At 42.2% G+C, this 14,973-nt stretch overlaps 1 protein-coding gene across 1 annotated transcript in view; it reads left to right on the forward strand.

Annotated features, from left to right (window-relative positions):
- The window catches only part of PAPPA2 (pappalysin 2), a 159,617-nt gene that overhangs the window by 143,888 nt on the left and 756 nt on the right, over positions 1–14,973 (forward strand). Inside the window, exon 21 of the mRNA XM_060232479.1 lies at positions 4,909–5,007. Coding sequence (XP_060088462.1) covers positions 4,909–5,007 — 99 coding nt within the window. The remainder of the gene's footprint in view (positions 1–4,908; positions 5,008–14,973) is intronic.

Genomic DNA, 14,973 nt, shown 5'->3' on the forward strand with positions numbered 1-14,973 from the left:
ACACCCATTCACCAATCTCTTTCTAAAGCTCCAGTGTGAAATAGTTAGTTTGGATTTTTGCATTTGCATGTATGAACAATGAATTCCAAACCTTTAGAAGCCTGATGATGATCTGTAAGTGACCTTGGTCACAGAGATAGTGGTTACATGATCTCTTCCTTGCTGTCACTTTTAAAAGCACTTGCTGTGTGAACTGGGGCCATACAAACAATTGGCGACTCAGGTGGTGCTAGTATGCTAAGATTCAACCCATGTGGACTGCAGCGCATGGTAAGTGCAACATGAAGGATTCCATTTGGAATACATAAGTCTTTTTGCTGTTTTTCAGCCCTTCATAGGTTTGCTGAAGTTTCTTTCTGGAGCTGTGAAATTAGAGATAACCACTCTTATATTGTGTTTACACAATCACTTCTCCTGGCATGAAAAAGAGGTGAAGCCCAATTTGTCAAGCTGCCAATGTGGTCCTTTTACCATATCAGTTTTGTATGCTAAATGTTATTTGAATGCACCATCATGTGGCAAGAACTGGTATCTACTGTTCCAGAATGATTCTTGCTTTTCATCAGCCAGGAGCTGAATTTTCACCTTCCAAGTTTCCTTCTTTCAATGCATCTGAGCCAGACAGTTTTTCTTCTGGTGTATGCTCAGGCCATTTACTTGTGACACGTATGCCAATGAGGGCTTTGTTTTTCGGGGGGGGGGGGGGGGGGGATGGCGGGGTTGTAATTGAATTAGGCTGGACTTGTGTCCACAATTTAGAAACATATTGCACAACAGATATGCACATGTCTTCGCAAAGGGCTACCCGCTCAAAGATAACATTAATGCGGATCGTATTGATGAAAGTCACCTCATTGTCTGGTGCTTCCAAACAACCACATTTCTCCTTGAATTTTGAAATTTCCTGCACTTGCTTCTGAAGTGGAAATGATGCATTAGGACTTTTCAGGGCTTTTTTTGTAGCAGGAACTCCTTTGCATATTAGACCACACACACCTGATGTAGCCAATCCTCCAAGAGCTTACAGGGCTCTTATTCCAGGACCTACTGTGAGCTCTTGGAGGATTGGCTACATCAGGGGTATGTGCCCTAATATGCAAAGAAGTTCCTGCTACAAAAAAAAGCCTTGGGAATATCCACTGGTCTGTTTTATATTTTCTAATTTTCTACAAAGTATTTTGCATATATGGTTTGCTGCAATTTTTAGTTCTCCCAATCAATGTGGGTCTCATTCCCCCGTAACTATTACATGCACATTGATAAAACACTGCAAATAGGCAATCCTGGTGTGATCATATATGCAACTGTATTAAGTTTTGTGTAGTATTGTATCAGTGTGTAGGCATCTTTGTGTGTATCATCATAACCACACATTTTTTCGAAGCGTTCATATGCACAAACACCCAGTTGCTTTTTTGCAGTGTTTTATCAAGGCATGTGTGCATCTAAAACGCAGATAAGCAAAATCGTGCGAATGAACTGAAATGGCTTTTGCAGCAAATGCCACAAACTAATTTTCCCCAGTATGCTTTAGGCTCTTCCAGCATTCATTGCAATTAACCAGCCCTTATTTTTCTGTCTTATTTTCTTCCATTCTTGCCCTCAGGATAATTTTTAGAATGAGCTGTCATGTTTCTCCAGGGTTGTCATAGAAGCCTGGTATTTGTTTCAGACTTGGGTATGTTTTTGGCAGTTTGGGGGGGTGGGGGGAGGGAAGGAGCAATTAGTGGTCATTTGTATATAGTGAGGACAAACCTTCTCTGCACGTCAGCACCTCCTGCCTAAAGACACTGGTCTGGAAGTCATTTTGGATGGATGCATCTAGGGCAACGGGTGATTGTTTGTAATAATTACATGGAGACTATATAGGAAGTAGATTTTTGATTTTCCCGGTGAGTCAGAATATGAATGAGAAACAAACCCTCTGCCTCATGGAAGAAAGAAAGAAAGAAAGAAAGAAAGAAAGAAAGAAAGAAAGAAAGAAAGAAAGAAAGAAAGAGAGACTAGATAAGTGATACCATTCTCACAAAGTTGTCAGTGGCAACCTGAAAATCACATTAGCAGTGATAATGAATCCAGATTACAGATGCTTTTGAAATTTTCCTCATTATGAGCTCTTTTCAGAGGTTACAGACTCATAGTCCAGGAGTATGTACACGAAGTATGTGCTATCTGGAAGTCTCCCTGTTGTGCGAAGAGGGGTAACATGCATATTTACCAAAGGTGTACAGCCTCAGTATTTGTGAATGTGAACCAGACAAATCCATGGCCAGGTCACACATACTGGAGCTGTATGCACAAAGTAAGTGTGCACATCATCCTTATTCACACAACATGGCAACTGTACCCAGTGGGATTGATCCATTCACAGTGGATAGGTTCCTGATACATGTGTTTGCAACATCTGAAAAGGGATTGACTTTCACCCTGAGTTTTCCAAATTACCCATTTTTGTCTCCAGAATGAAATGATTGCATTTGGGATCCTCCTTTATTCCATTTTAAAAAGATCTACAGTTTGTATAGAGCACTGTGAATGCTGTCTGTGCTGCAGTGTTCAGCTCTTTGCATTGATTCATGCCTTTTCCTTTTCCTCTTTAGCATCAATGAGCATTTGTGCACTTAAAAAGCAATCTTGATTTGATCATAACATTGCGTTTTATCATGATTCTTTTTCTGTGACATTTCACAAGTGCGCATCAGTAAAACACCATGCAAAATGAATCTTGTTGCTTTCCTGCAGTCACACATATAATTGTATCAAAGTGTGATTTTTGCAGTGTTTTATCAATGTGCTCCTTAGTGATGTAAAGGAAGGGAAAGATGCCAAAAGGAGTATAACTTAGTAAATTATGTGTGCTCCAGAATCAAGTTGAGAAAGTAGAATGGAGTGGAATAATGAAGGAACAGAATGGGGAGAATTTGCTCTTCTCTAGTTTGAACACCCCTTAGGCTCATTTAAATAAAAGCTAGTTCTGTTGTGAGTCAGGTTATGAGAATATTTGTTCATCACTAATTAGAATTATTAAGGGTTGCTACAGCATGATGCTAGGAATGTCTTGGTAGTCTGGAGAGTTCCAGACGTTCTACTGGTGAGGACAATTATCCTCAGGGCTTTTTTTTTTATAGCAGGAACTCCTTTGCATATTAGGCCACACACCCCTGATGTAGCCAATCCTCCTGGAGCTTACAGTAGGCCCTGTACTAAGAGCCCTATAAGCTCTTGGAAGATTGGCTACATCAGGGATGTGTGGCCTAATATGTAAAGGAGCTCCTGCTACAAAAAAAAAAGCCCTGATTATCCCAAATCCTCCTTATGAGATTTTTTTTCTTTCAAGAACAAAATATATTGAGGATTTACATTTATAAATATACAAGCTAGCTTGAGAGGAATGAATGGGGGCTAGTTGTGGAGACAGGGCCAGATAACAAATAGGCCAAGTAGTTACTGGCCTATGGGCCCCCATACCTTTAGGGAGCCCAAGCTGGCTTTTCCCTCCAGTTTTCCCTGGTTGCTAATGTTTGTTTTGTGTAATAAAATTGTTTTATTAAAATTGTTGGTTGCAAAAATTAAAACTTATTAGGAGATAATTTGCAAAGGGGGCCCCAAGATTTCGACTGCCTAGGGGCCTCCACAGGGTTTAATCCATCACTGTGTGGAGGGCCTTGTAGAAACTAGTTGGGAGTTGAATCCTCTCTAAGAAATGTGCATCTGGCAGCTCTCCAAATGTGTATCCCTCTGAAAGCAGCGGAATGGCTCGATGGCATCTAAACTAGGAAATGCGTCGCAGCTAAGGATGCTGACCAGAGTCGTAGCTTGGAGAACAAGTTATTGATAACGGCAGCTTACCTGGAGGTCAAGGAGTAGGTTGTGGCTGTAATTGTCCTGCTCTGTTAGTAAGCTTCTCAGGAGTGTCTGATTGGCTGCTGTTAGAAGTAGAGCGCTGGGTTCAGCAGTTCAATGGTGGCTGAAAGGGTGAGATGAAAGTTGGTGGTCTAAAGGTGCCCTTAACCATTAACTAAACAGGTGCCCTTAAAGAATCTCTCCCCTCCCTTCTGTCTGCTATATAGGGGAGTAGTAGTACTGGGCTACTTCAAAAGGCTACCTGAAGGATAATTATGATTCCTAAAGAATAATACAAATACTTTTGTGAAATACCTGATACAAATCACATAACTCTCGTTTGTGTGCTTGGATCTTTTGAAAAGCTGAGTAATCCTCAAAAACATAGATGGCTGATCATAATCCATATGGCATTTAGCATATATCTTCATCAGATTTGGTCTTTGAGCCTGTGTTAAGCTGAAGAATGACTCCCAAGTTATTATTACTGGTTTTCTTCTGAAGCAAAAGATAACTCTGTGTAGGATTGCACTGTAAGTTTCTTGCAAGGAGTTTGGTGCCTTTGTATTCATTGGCAGTTTGAAGCTGAAGTTTGAACATACTGGAGCTCAATGTGGAGTTTGGTTTTGACAAGGATGTATCCAATATTCATTTGATCACACTGGAAATAAATGTATGTCAATCAATGAACATATGTCCATTAACAGAGGAGACAGCAGCTGATATTGGTGGTAGATCAACATCCTGTTTAATTTGGACGCCTAAATGACAAATGTACCATTTGTCTTCTTCAGAATGAACTTTAAGGATCAGGTTCCATTTTTTAAACAGCTGGTCTTGTTGCCATTTTGGCATTTTGTTCCATGTGCATTTATATTTTCAGATAGCATATACAAATCCAAATAATGCCCTCTCTTTGTTTGTATTGATTCTCATTGTCATTGAAAGTTCTTGATACAGCTGGCATGCTGCACCAAAAGTGTTGTTTTAAGTATCCCAAAGGGACCCATTCTTCTGGCACTTTCTATTCACTGAATACTCTCCTCTCTCTCTCTCTCTTTATAGCCTTTCCTAGCTGATGGCTGGTGTGACACTATCAACAACCGAGCCTATTGTCGGTATGATGGGGGTGATTGCTGCTCCTCCACAGTTTCCTCCAGGAAGGTAGGTGAGGTGCTAACTAAACACACTATTTCACAACAGCTTTACATTTAGAGCAGGATCTTCTGGATTCAGGTTCAGATCTTCTTCACTTGATTACATTCTTACAAAGTACCAAATGAGGAGAGAGGTTGTCGGTTTGTAGGTTGCCAGACACATTTGGTCACAATTGGGAATACAGTAGTGGATACAATAGATCAACCTTGAGTGGTCCAGCAAAGACCAGGCCAGCAAAATCCCAACTCATCAAGGAGAATGCTTAACCTTCTCTCTAATATGCCGTCTTCCTGTCAGCAGGAAATATTCCTAGAGGGTGAGGCATTTACTCATGTGCTTATAGTTATGTTGTAATCTATGAGATAGTCATGGAATGCACTAGGACTCATCTGGTCAGTATCAGCAAGATGCTGTTCTCCTCATGCAGAGCCTCTCAACTAATTACCCAGTTTATTGGTGGTACCACCTGGGTTGTGATTGTTCGTAAGGAAAGTGGCTGCTGCATATTGCTAAAATAACACAACATGGTAGTATACATGTCTCTGTCAGACTGTTAAACTGGAGTACTGCTTGGGAACTGGGATGGAAGAGAATCATTTCCTGACTCTTGTTAACATTAACTGCCTGTTTGGAGGAAGTAGGCATTGTTCTTCCCTTCTCTCACACAGAGTTTTACCTGTAATCTCCTGGTCTAAGATCCTGAAACAATGTTGGGATTACTGTTAGACCTCTTCAGGTGTGAGCTACGCAGTTGTGTTATGGTAGTGTGTAATGAAGGTCTAATGGCCTTCTCTTTTTCACAAAGTATGTGGAAGAGCAGGTGATTTGCCTCAGAAAATAGGCAAGCTATTGCTTAATAGGACCACCAGAATATACATCTTCTGAATAAATAAAGAACAGCAGAGGGGGATGGGGACGATACAGGAAAAATAACTCTAGGATCAACAGTGTGGGAAACAATCTTTAATTCCCAGTGTGTTTTGAAGACCGGTCTGTCCCGGGAAAGATTTCATCACAAACAAATAAGACAGTTGAACATCTGCCTTGCATATATTTTTTCAGATTCTTATCAAGTTAAGGTTTTGATTTTTTTTAAAGTTACAGAACTAATCACTGACAGAACATTAGAACAAAGCAGTAGATAAGTGCACCTTTAAGACCAACTAAGTTTTATTCAGAATGTAAGCTTTCTTATGCTCTTAAGCAGACTTCATCAGACATATGGGAATGGACACAGCAATTCTTAACATAAGTGTGCAGTGTGGAATCATGGGAATGTTTTTAGCAGATTAAAAGAATCACAAATAGGATCTGTGTTTGTTAATGTAGGACAAAATGGCTGAAAAAACACCAGGTGATAAAAAGCGGACTGCTGTTGTAGGTGTGAAGTGCCATAAATCTAGGTGACATTCTGGCTTTGTTAGTTTAAATAGAGGGCATGTTTACTCAAGAGATTATAACATCTATATAGTTTGCCATAGGATGGGTTGGTATATGCAATAAGACAAACAGCCAATATCCCCCTTTTGAGTATGTCAATACAAAACAAAAACAAAAAACCCAAATATTCTGATACACTGTTCTAAAAGAAAAATAATATAGGTTAGCTCTTAGAAAAACAGGGTGCATTAAATTATAGTGGAAGGTGGGTTAGTATATGTAATGAGACAAACAGCCCACATCCCTCATTTGAGCATGTCAACATAAAAAAACATTATTCTGATACACTGTTCTAAAAGAGAAATACATTGGAACACTGTGGATGCACAGCTATATTCAGTGAGAGTTGGTTTAGTATCTGTAATGTGATAAAAAACCAATATCCCTGTTCAGTCCTGGGGAGGTATTTGTTCCAAGTTTCATGATAATTTGTAATTCAGCAATTTCTCTCTCCATTCTGTTCTTGAAGTTCCTTTGCAGTAAAACAGCTACTTTGAGGTCACCGATTAAATGCTCAGGAAGGTTAGATTTGTGTCCATTTATGCTTTGGCGTAGGGCTTGTCCTGTTTGCCTTATGTAGAGAACTATGGGGCATTGTTGGCATTTAATGGCATATATAATGTTGGAAGATGAACAAGTGAATGAGGCTGAGATGGTATAGTTAATGCTGTTAGGCCCAGTGACTGTTGTCTGGGTGTATATGGCAGCAAAGTTGGCTTCTGGGTTTATTGCAAGCTCTGGTCCCAGTGTTCCTGCTCAGATGCGATATTATATTGTGGGTGAGGAGTTGTTTGAGATTGGGGGGCTGTCTGTGTGCAAGGAAAGGTTTACCCCCAGTGCTTTTGAAAGAGAGCTGTCACTATCCAATAGGGTTGTAAGTTGTTGATGATACATTGAACTATTTTCAGTTGAGAGTTGCATGTGACCACTAGTGGTGTTTTGTTATTGTCTCTTCGGGGTTTGTCTTGTAACAGATTTTCTCTGGGTATCATTCTGGCTTTGTTAATCTGTTTCTTGACTTCATCAGGTGGGTACTTTAGCTCCAAAAAGGTTTTTTGTAGATCCCTCAGGTGAGAATCTCTGTCAGTAGGACTGGAGCAAATGCAGCTGTAGCGTAGAGCCTGGCTGGATACAATGGATCATTTGAGATGGTAGCTGAAGGCATGCAGGTATGTTTGTCAGTCAGTAGGTTTCCTGTATAAGGTATTGTCTATGTGTCCCTCATGTGTTTATACAGTGGTGTCCAGAAAATGTATTTCTTGATAGACTGGTTCATTGTCAGGTTGATAGTAGGATGAAAGTCATTGAATGCTTGGTGGACTGTGTTGAATGGAAAAGCAGGTCCTACCGCCTTACTCATTTGTGAAGTAATTTTTCCTTTGAGAGAGACTGGATTTTGAAACGCTTCATGTCTGGAACAGCTGGAAAAGTTGCTGGTTTTCCTGTAAGGGAGTGCTTAACCTTTCTGATGCCAGTCCTTTTCACCCCAAATGCTTCCCTTTCCTGCTGTTGTCCTTTTCTCTTGTTTTTCTAACTCATGCTTGCAAAGTAAACATGAAGCTTGAACTCTGCTGGAATGGAAGTTATGTGTGGGGCTCATGGAGAAAGTGGCTGATTTGGAAAGGAGGGGGAGTAAAAAAAAATTGTCTCTTCTTCACAGACCTGATTTTGGGCAGGAGCTCACAGGAGCGGAGCTCCGGAACCTCTAAATTTTATTGTGCTCTTTCTTTCTTACCCCTCCTCCCCAAAAATACTTGCTTCTGGGAGCAAACAGAAAGCACAAGCTTTGTGATAAATGGCATAAAATACATTCTATTATTTGGCCAGAACAAGGGTTACAAATAATATCTGCACAGGTAGATTAGTTCCAGCTTAATGCTGTCTTCTCTCTTCTGTGGCTGCTGGTTAGAGTGAGCTTAGTTCCTGATGAAACTTTCAGAGTTTTCCTCTGAGGCTTTGGTGCTTTTTCTACCTCACCTTTTCCTGATCTCCCCCCCCTTTCAGCAAGATAGGACAATAAGCTTCTTGTTGCCCAGTCTGTGGCTGTATGTGTCACAGTGGTCTGAGGGAGAGCCGAAAAGGTCATCCGCAAAGGAAGAGTCATGTAAAAAAGACAACCAAAGGCATGCAGCTGTTGGGACGCAGTGGAAGCCCTGCATACTCCCCTCATGAAGTGTAGATATTGTTGTAGGTACAGAAATGCATCTTGAATTTAAGAGCTTGTATATGTCTGCAGCATGTCCATGATGTCTTTCTAGAAGAGACAATATTTCATAGGAGTTTTTTTTTCAGTACTCCTTCAGATTTCTGATTTTGTTTCCATTGGAAAAATGGAGGGAAAGCCTTGGGGGGAAATGGAGGGGAACATCCCCCTTCCCAAAATTTTTTTCTGAGCCTTCACATCTCTAGTAGGAACCATATCGATCTAATCTTGGCCCGTCTGCACTGACTTCCAGTCTGTTTCTGGACACAATTCAAGGTGCTGATGTTGAATTTAAAAACCCTATATCAGGGATGTCAAACTCATTTGTTATGAGGGCCAAATCTGACATAAATGAGACCTTGTTGGGCCGGGCCATGTCGGGTTCGGCCGAGCCATGTCAGGCCAGGCCATGTGTGTGCTTATCAAGATTAGGTAGCAGAGATATAAATTTTTATAAAGAACACAGACAAATACAAATATATTTTGAAAGCACTTAAAACATGGTTAAAACAATAGCGATCATTGGTCTTAAAGAATCTTTCTTTGTATTTCGCCCATGGGATCCAGGGAACTGGGCAAAGGAAGCTATGGCCCTTTTTTTCCTTCCCCAGGGGACTGGGGGGGAGGAGCCGCAGTCAATAGAAGGAAGAGAGGCTTGGCTTAGTAGCTCTTCTGTGTGATTGAGAGAGCCTGGCAAAGCAAGCTGTCTCTCCCCCGCCCCTTTCTCCCCAAGGGAGAAGCCTCACCAATGGAGAAAATAGAGGTTTTGCTCTGTAGCTCCTGTGCAATTGAGCAAGCTTTGCAAAGCAAGCTGTTACTCAGAAGGAAGCAGATGACAGCCAGTTGCTCGGGAGCCTGATAGGAGCCCTCTGGGGCCCTGATTCAGCCCCCGAAATGCATGTTTGACACCCCTGCCCTATATGGTTAATCACAGCCTATTCCCTTATGAGCCCCTCCAAGCAATAAAGTTATCTCCCAAGGCCCTGCTTCAGGTGTTCCTGCCTTCTGATATTAGGTGATGGGCACCATCTTAGTGCCAAAGATCTGGAACTGTCTCCCCATGGAGACTTGTCTGTCCCTTGCTCTTGCCATCTTCAGCTAGTTGGTGAACACTTTTGTTTCACTGGGCATTCCCTCAGTGATCCCTCCTTCCTGCCCAGTGTTTTAGTTGTTGTTGCTATGGTTTTGCATTTGATTTTAGTTCTGCTTTTAATTATTTTAATTATGTGTTTATTAGTTTTAATGATTTTTAAGGTGTGATTTTTATTATATGTGGTTTAATTTGTTAGCCACCTTGATAGCCCTTATGAGAGCAGAATAGTGGAGTATAAATTTTGTAAAATTATCCATTCACGAGGGTTCATCTGTTGATTGCAAAGTCCTGGCATTTGTTGGGGAACAACATCAGGACATGATGGAATTTTGTGCCCCCCAAGATGCCCATCAGCTCTTTTCTGTTTGTGACCACTCAGAAGCAGCCGTACCCCTCACCCTCTCTTGCTGTACTTGTGTTCTCAGACTGCCCAATGGAGCTGCTGTTTGCTCTGCTGTGAAACTTACATGTAGCTCTATAACAAACACTAAGACTATGTAATGTGTAGATGAAGCCTCACTATGACTTTTGCAAGAGAGGAGGGACCCACTGAGACTTTGTGAACATGGGGCTGCAGTGTAAGAATCATAGCATCAATCACAGAGTTGGAATGGGCCATACAGGACATCTAGTCCAACCCCCTGCTCAACGCAGGATCAACCTAGTCCCTGACTAGTGTTTGTCCAGCCAGTGCTCTTAAAGACTGCCGGTGAGGGGGGGGGGGCTCACCGTTTCTGTAGGTAGCTGATTCCACTGTTGAACAATTCTTACTGTAAAAACGTTTTTCCTAAAAAAAGCTTTTCTTGAGCCTGTTCGCAGGGAGGGTAGGATACAAATAGAAACAAACAAACAAATAATATCTAGCTGGTACCTGTCAGCCCTTCATTTAAAACCATTATTGTGAATCTTCTCCCCTGCTGCCAGCAGGAACAGCTCCCTGCCCTCCTCTAAGTGACAGCCCTTCAGACACTTATAGAGAGCAATCATGTTCCTTCTCAACCTCCCCTTCTCCAGGCTGAACATTCCCGCATCCCTCAGCCTTTCCTCAGAGGGTTTGGTCTCCAGGCCCCAGATCATCCTTGTTGCTCCCCTCTACACCCGCTCAATTCTGTCCACATCCCTTTTATGGAGAAAAGATTTTTTATTATAAGAAAAATAGATAAACATAGGCAGAAATAGACACAACAACGAGAAACAAGAATAATAAAAACATATACATACACCAAGACACAATCAAAACACAATAACAGTAATACAACACATTTACCCACTCCCACACACTGGGAGATGGAAAGGATAAAATTACAGGTAAGTTTTTATTGCTCCGAATCAAAACCTTTGCTTTTTGCCCAATTATACACGGGTTTCCATTCCTCCTGACATTTTTGCAAATTACCATCCCTTAATCTTGTAGACATTAGATCAGATTCAGCGGTATCTAACAATTTGTTAATAAATTCCTCCCTGTTAGGAGTATTGTTGGTCTTCCAGTATTTGGCGTACAAAATTCTGTCCACATCCCTTTTAAAGTGACGCCTCCAGAACGGCACACAATACTCCAGGTGTGGCCTGACCAATTCAGTGTACTAGTTGGACTATGACATTTTGTGATGTCGTCCCTTAACAGCTTGTCAACTGCTTCAGTGCAAAGAACCTTGAAATTCCATTGGAAAAGAGCCTGCCCCTGAGAGCTGGTGAAGACACCTTGCTTGATTTTTCCACACCTGATTGCAGCTGATAATTGGCTTGGCAGCTGAACTGTATACACCCGGTGGATTTTAACTGATAATTTGATTTCCATTTAATGCTGTAGTTAGCATTTTGATATTTGAGTATAGTGGTAATTTTTGTGCTTTTAATGTGTCGCCTCTGTGCCCTGAAGATCAATGTTACGGCTTGAAAAGCAGGATATAAATGATCTAGTCAATAACATTTTAAAGTAAATTAACTTGTGAGGATGCCTTCCTACCAAGTCAGCCTCGTGGACCACCTAATTCAGCACTATTCACACTGAATGGCACTGGCTCTCCATATTCCCAGGCAGAGAAGGGTCTTTCCCAACACTTCTTACCTGAGATCCTTCAGTTGACAACACCAGAGATTGGGCTAAGGCCTTCTGCATACAAAGCTCTGCCACTGAGCTGTGTCCCCTGAACTGAAGTAAGAATGAGGAGGTCCCACACATTACACACTCTGGAGCTGTCCTCTAATCACACACTTCATTGACATAATTGAAAAGCACTGTGTTTGAGGCAGTGTGAAAGTTCTGTCTGTGTTGATGGGCCCTTTCCCTTCAAGTCGCATTCGTCAAGTGATGGGCATTCACGTGTGAACTGGACCTATTGCCTTGTATATCTCAGATTTCTTGCTAGCACCAGTGGAGTTTTGCCAGCGGAGTTCTAAGCCCTGAATGTTCCTTGAACTCCCAATGCCTTTAGTGTAGATGGTTTCTGCTGTGCTAGAAAATGCATGGAGCAGATGCCTTGTAATATGCCCCAGGATCCTTTCAATGTGTTAGGATCTTGTGATAGCTATACAAAGGATCCTTAGCAGACCAACTGATGTACTAAGGTTTCATTGAGGATAGAGAGCTTGCAATGCCGATATATGGAATATGACTGCTTTCCCTAAATGTTTGATACGTCACCAATAAATTGGTCAATCCATAGTTGTTGATCAAAACATACACCCCTTTTTGAAAGCACATTGTGGGGGGGGGGGCGTCTTCTGTTATTTTTATACTCCCGGAAACCATACCTGATTGGTCTTTTGGGAGTATGGAACTTCACTGCTTCCTCCTTTTGGATTCTCATTTGTTGCTTTCTCTTGCTCAAACAAGACACACAAAACTATTTCGAAATGCGTGAGTCTAGTTCATTTCTTTCTTCCGATGCCTGTGAATCTTGAACCATTTTTCTTTTCATCACTCCGGGGGAGTGGGGGGGAGAGAGAAAGAGCTTGGGAGTGTGGATTTTGGAAAAGAGCTTGGGTGTTGTTTTCCACCTAAAGCTGGGATAACCTGGAGCCCTGGCTGCCCTGAGAACATGCTGTAGGGTGGAACTCATTAATTCCTTGGCGACGGAGCCAGGGGGTTGCTGCATAGCAGGGAGGGGGGGCAGTGGGGAGACATAGCGATGAGGTATCCTCAGGCCAAACCAAACAGGTGTTAAGAACATGCCATTCCATCTCTGCCGTGTAATTAGGTATCATTGCAGAATCCCTAATCGGCCCCTTTTGTTTATGTCAACTGATCCAGGAGAGAGGAAAGAAAGGTTTTCCCTCCCCTCAAAAACTGATCTGACCCTCTTTCATCAGGTTGGATTAAAAAAAAAAAAAGATCTGAAAAGCCTCCAAGCAAACATTCAGTGTCCTGAGTGTGTTTTGCATGAAACTCTGAGCGGAGGGAGTCCTTTCGAAGCCTACCACCACTAGCAGCTCAGTTGCTTGCTTTGCAGACGCAGGCAAGGATCCTGACCTTTGCCAGCGGTGTTGTATTATATCTCTACTTACGTTGATCATACAACAAAGCTTTATCATACCCAGGGCTGGCCCTAGACTGTCTGGCACCCCAGGCAAGGCTAACTTCTGGCACACACACTGATAGCATCACTGAGTCATATGGGGGGTGCCCAATTCAGCGCCCCAGAAGGCTGGCACCCTAGGCAATCACCTAGTTTGCCTAGTGGCAGGACTGGCCCTGATCATACCGCTGGTGCATGTATCTCGGGACTGTTCCCTCTGAGAGGCAGTGGCTGTCAAAAGTGTCAAGCAGAGAGTCGTCTTCTTGAAATTCTGATCCTTGCTACATGAGACATGAAATGTGAGTTGAGTTGGCTGGTTCCCCTGACCTGATTGGCATTAGACGTCTGACCAGAACTCACTTTAAAAAAGTGTCAAAGGGTCCTGAATTGGCTTTGCAGCATAGCCAAGCAGCAGGACGGGCTTCAGCCTTCCCTCCCACTGGTCCCTCCCTTTCCTGCTATTCTGGTAGGGAAAAAAACTGCTGCCGAGTGTGGCTGTTTGTCTTGCTGTTGGTTCCACATGTGGACAGACACGTGGAAGTGGGACAAACTGCTCCCCTTCCACAGCCCCATGCTCCCCCCTGCAATTTTTAAAGTGCGCCCCAATCAGATGTGGAGAGGAAGTTGTATTGGGGAAGACCCCAACCTGACTCATGTCACATGTTCAATTTCCAATCTGGAAACTTCTGCATGCAAAAACACATTTCTGTCCTGAGCAAGAGGAAGCTGCTTTTCACTGGGGTGAAACACCACTGCTAACCACATGGAACCATGGAATCTATGCCACAGAAGCATTATGTGGGTGCCTTCTGTGTCCAGTTGGTTCAGAAAGATTTATCTGTATAGATATAATATGAGAAGTCAGAAGGGGAGGGTACTTCTGCATGGTGGCTCTCCTTGACCTCCTGCAACCTTCTGACTTGATAAATGTTCCCAATCACACAGCGAGTTTCCCTGCCAGATGTTTTTGGAGGAGCCCATTGCTGGTGTGAAAATTGCCCACGTGATCCTGAGGATGCCCTTGGCAGGCCACACTAGACATTACAGCAGAGGGAGGAACATTCCCCCATGAGAAAACAATTTGCCGTAGGAATAAGATAACAAACAGCAGGAAAACATTTTTTATTTTTCCGCACTTACCTCTGGCTTTTCTCTGACTTCTCAATTTTGTGATGCCAGGAGGCAAGCCAGATGTATGTTTTTCATACCAAGAATACATTGTGATGTCATCCCACACGATACAAGAGTGCGTAAGCTGGAGGGTAATTTATCCTGGCATACAGGTCACTCTTTAAAGCCCATTATTATATATCATCAAGGTAAGGTAAGTCACATTCCTGCTTGCATGGATTTTCAAACAGATACTAAAGTGTTTTAAAAATTTATTCTTAGGCAGAAGGATATAATTGGCTCGCCACTTTTTAAAATATTGTTGCTCGTCTTATGCGAACACTCCTCCACCAATACCAGAACACCGTAGTATGACAATCCAGAATATCGGTATATCTAATTCTCAGTGTTACTTCATCTGTGAATATTTAAATCCGGAGATGGCAGCCAATGACAGACAGTTCAGTTCAGTTCAGTTTGCTTTATTACGGTCCATGACCAAATGCACAGCACAATGCAGGCCAAGACATAGCTTCCTAGAAGTGTGAGAAAAACTAGAAGTTTGTAGAACAATCTGAAATCTAGCAGTAAACTTGAGAAGAAGA

The sequence above is a fragment of the Heteronotia binoei genome, chromosome 2 (genome assembly GCF_032191835.1).
Source record: "Heteronotia binoei isolate CCM8104 ecotype False Entrance Well chromosome 2, APGP_CSIRO_Hbin_v1, whole genome shotgun sequence".
NCBI lineage: Eukaryota > Metazoa > Chordata > Lepidosauria > Squamata > Gekkonidae > Heteronotia > Heteronotia binoei.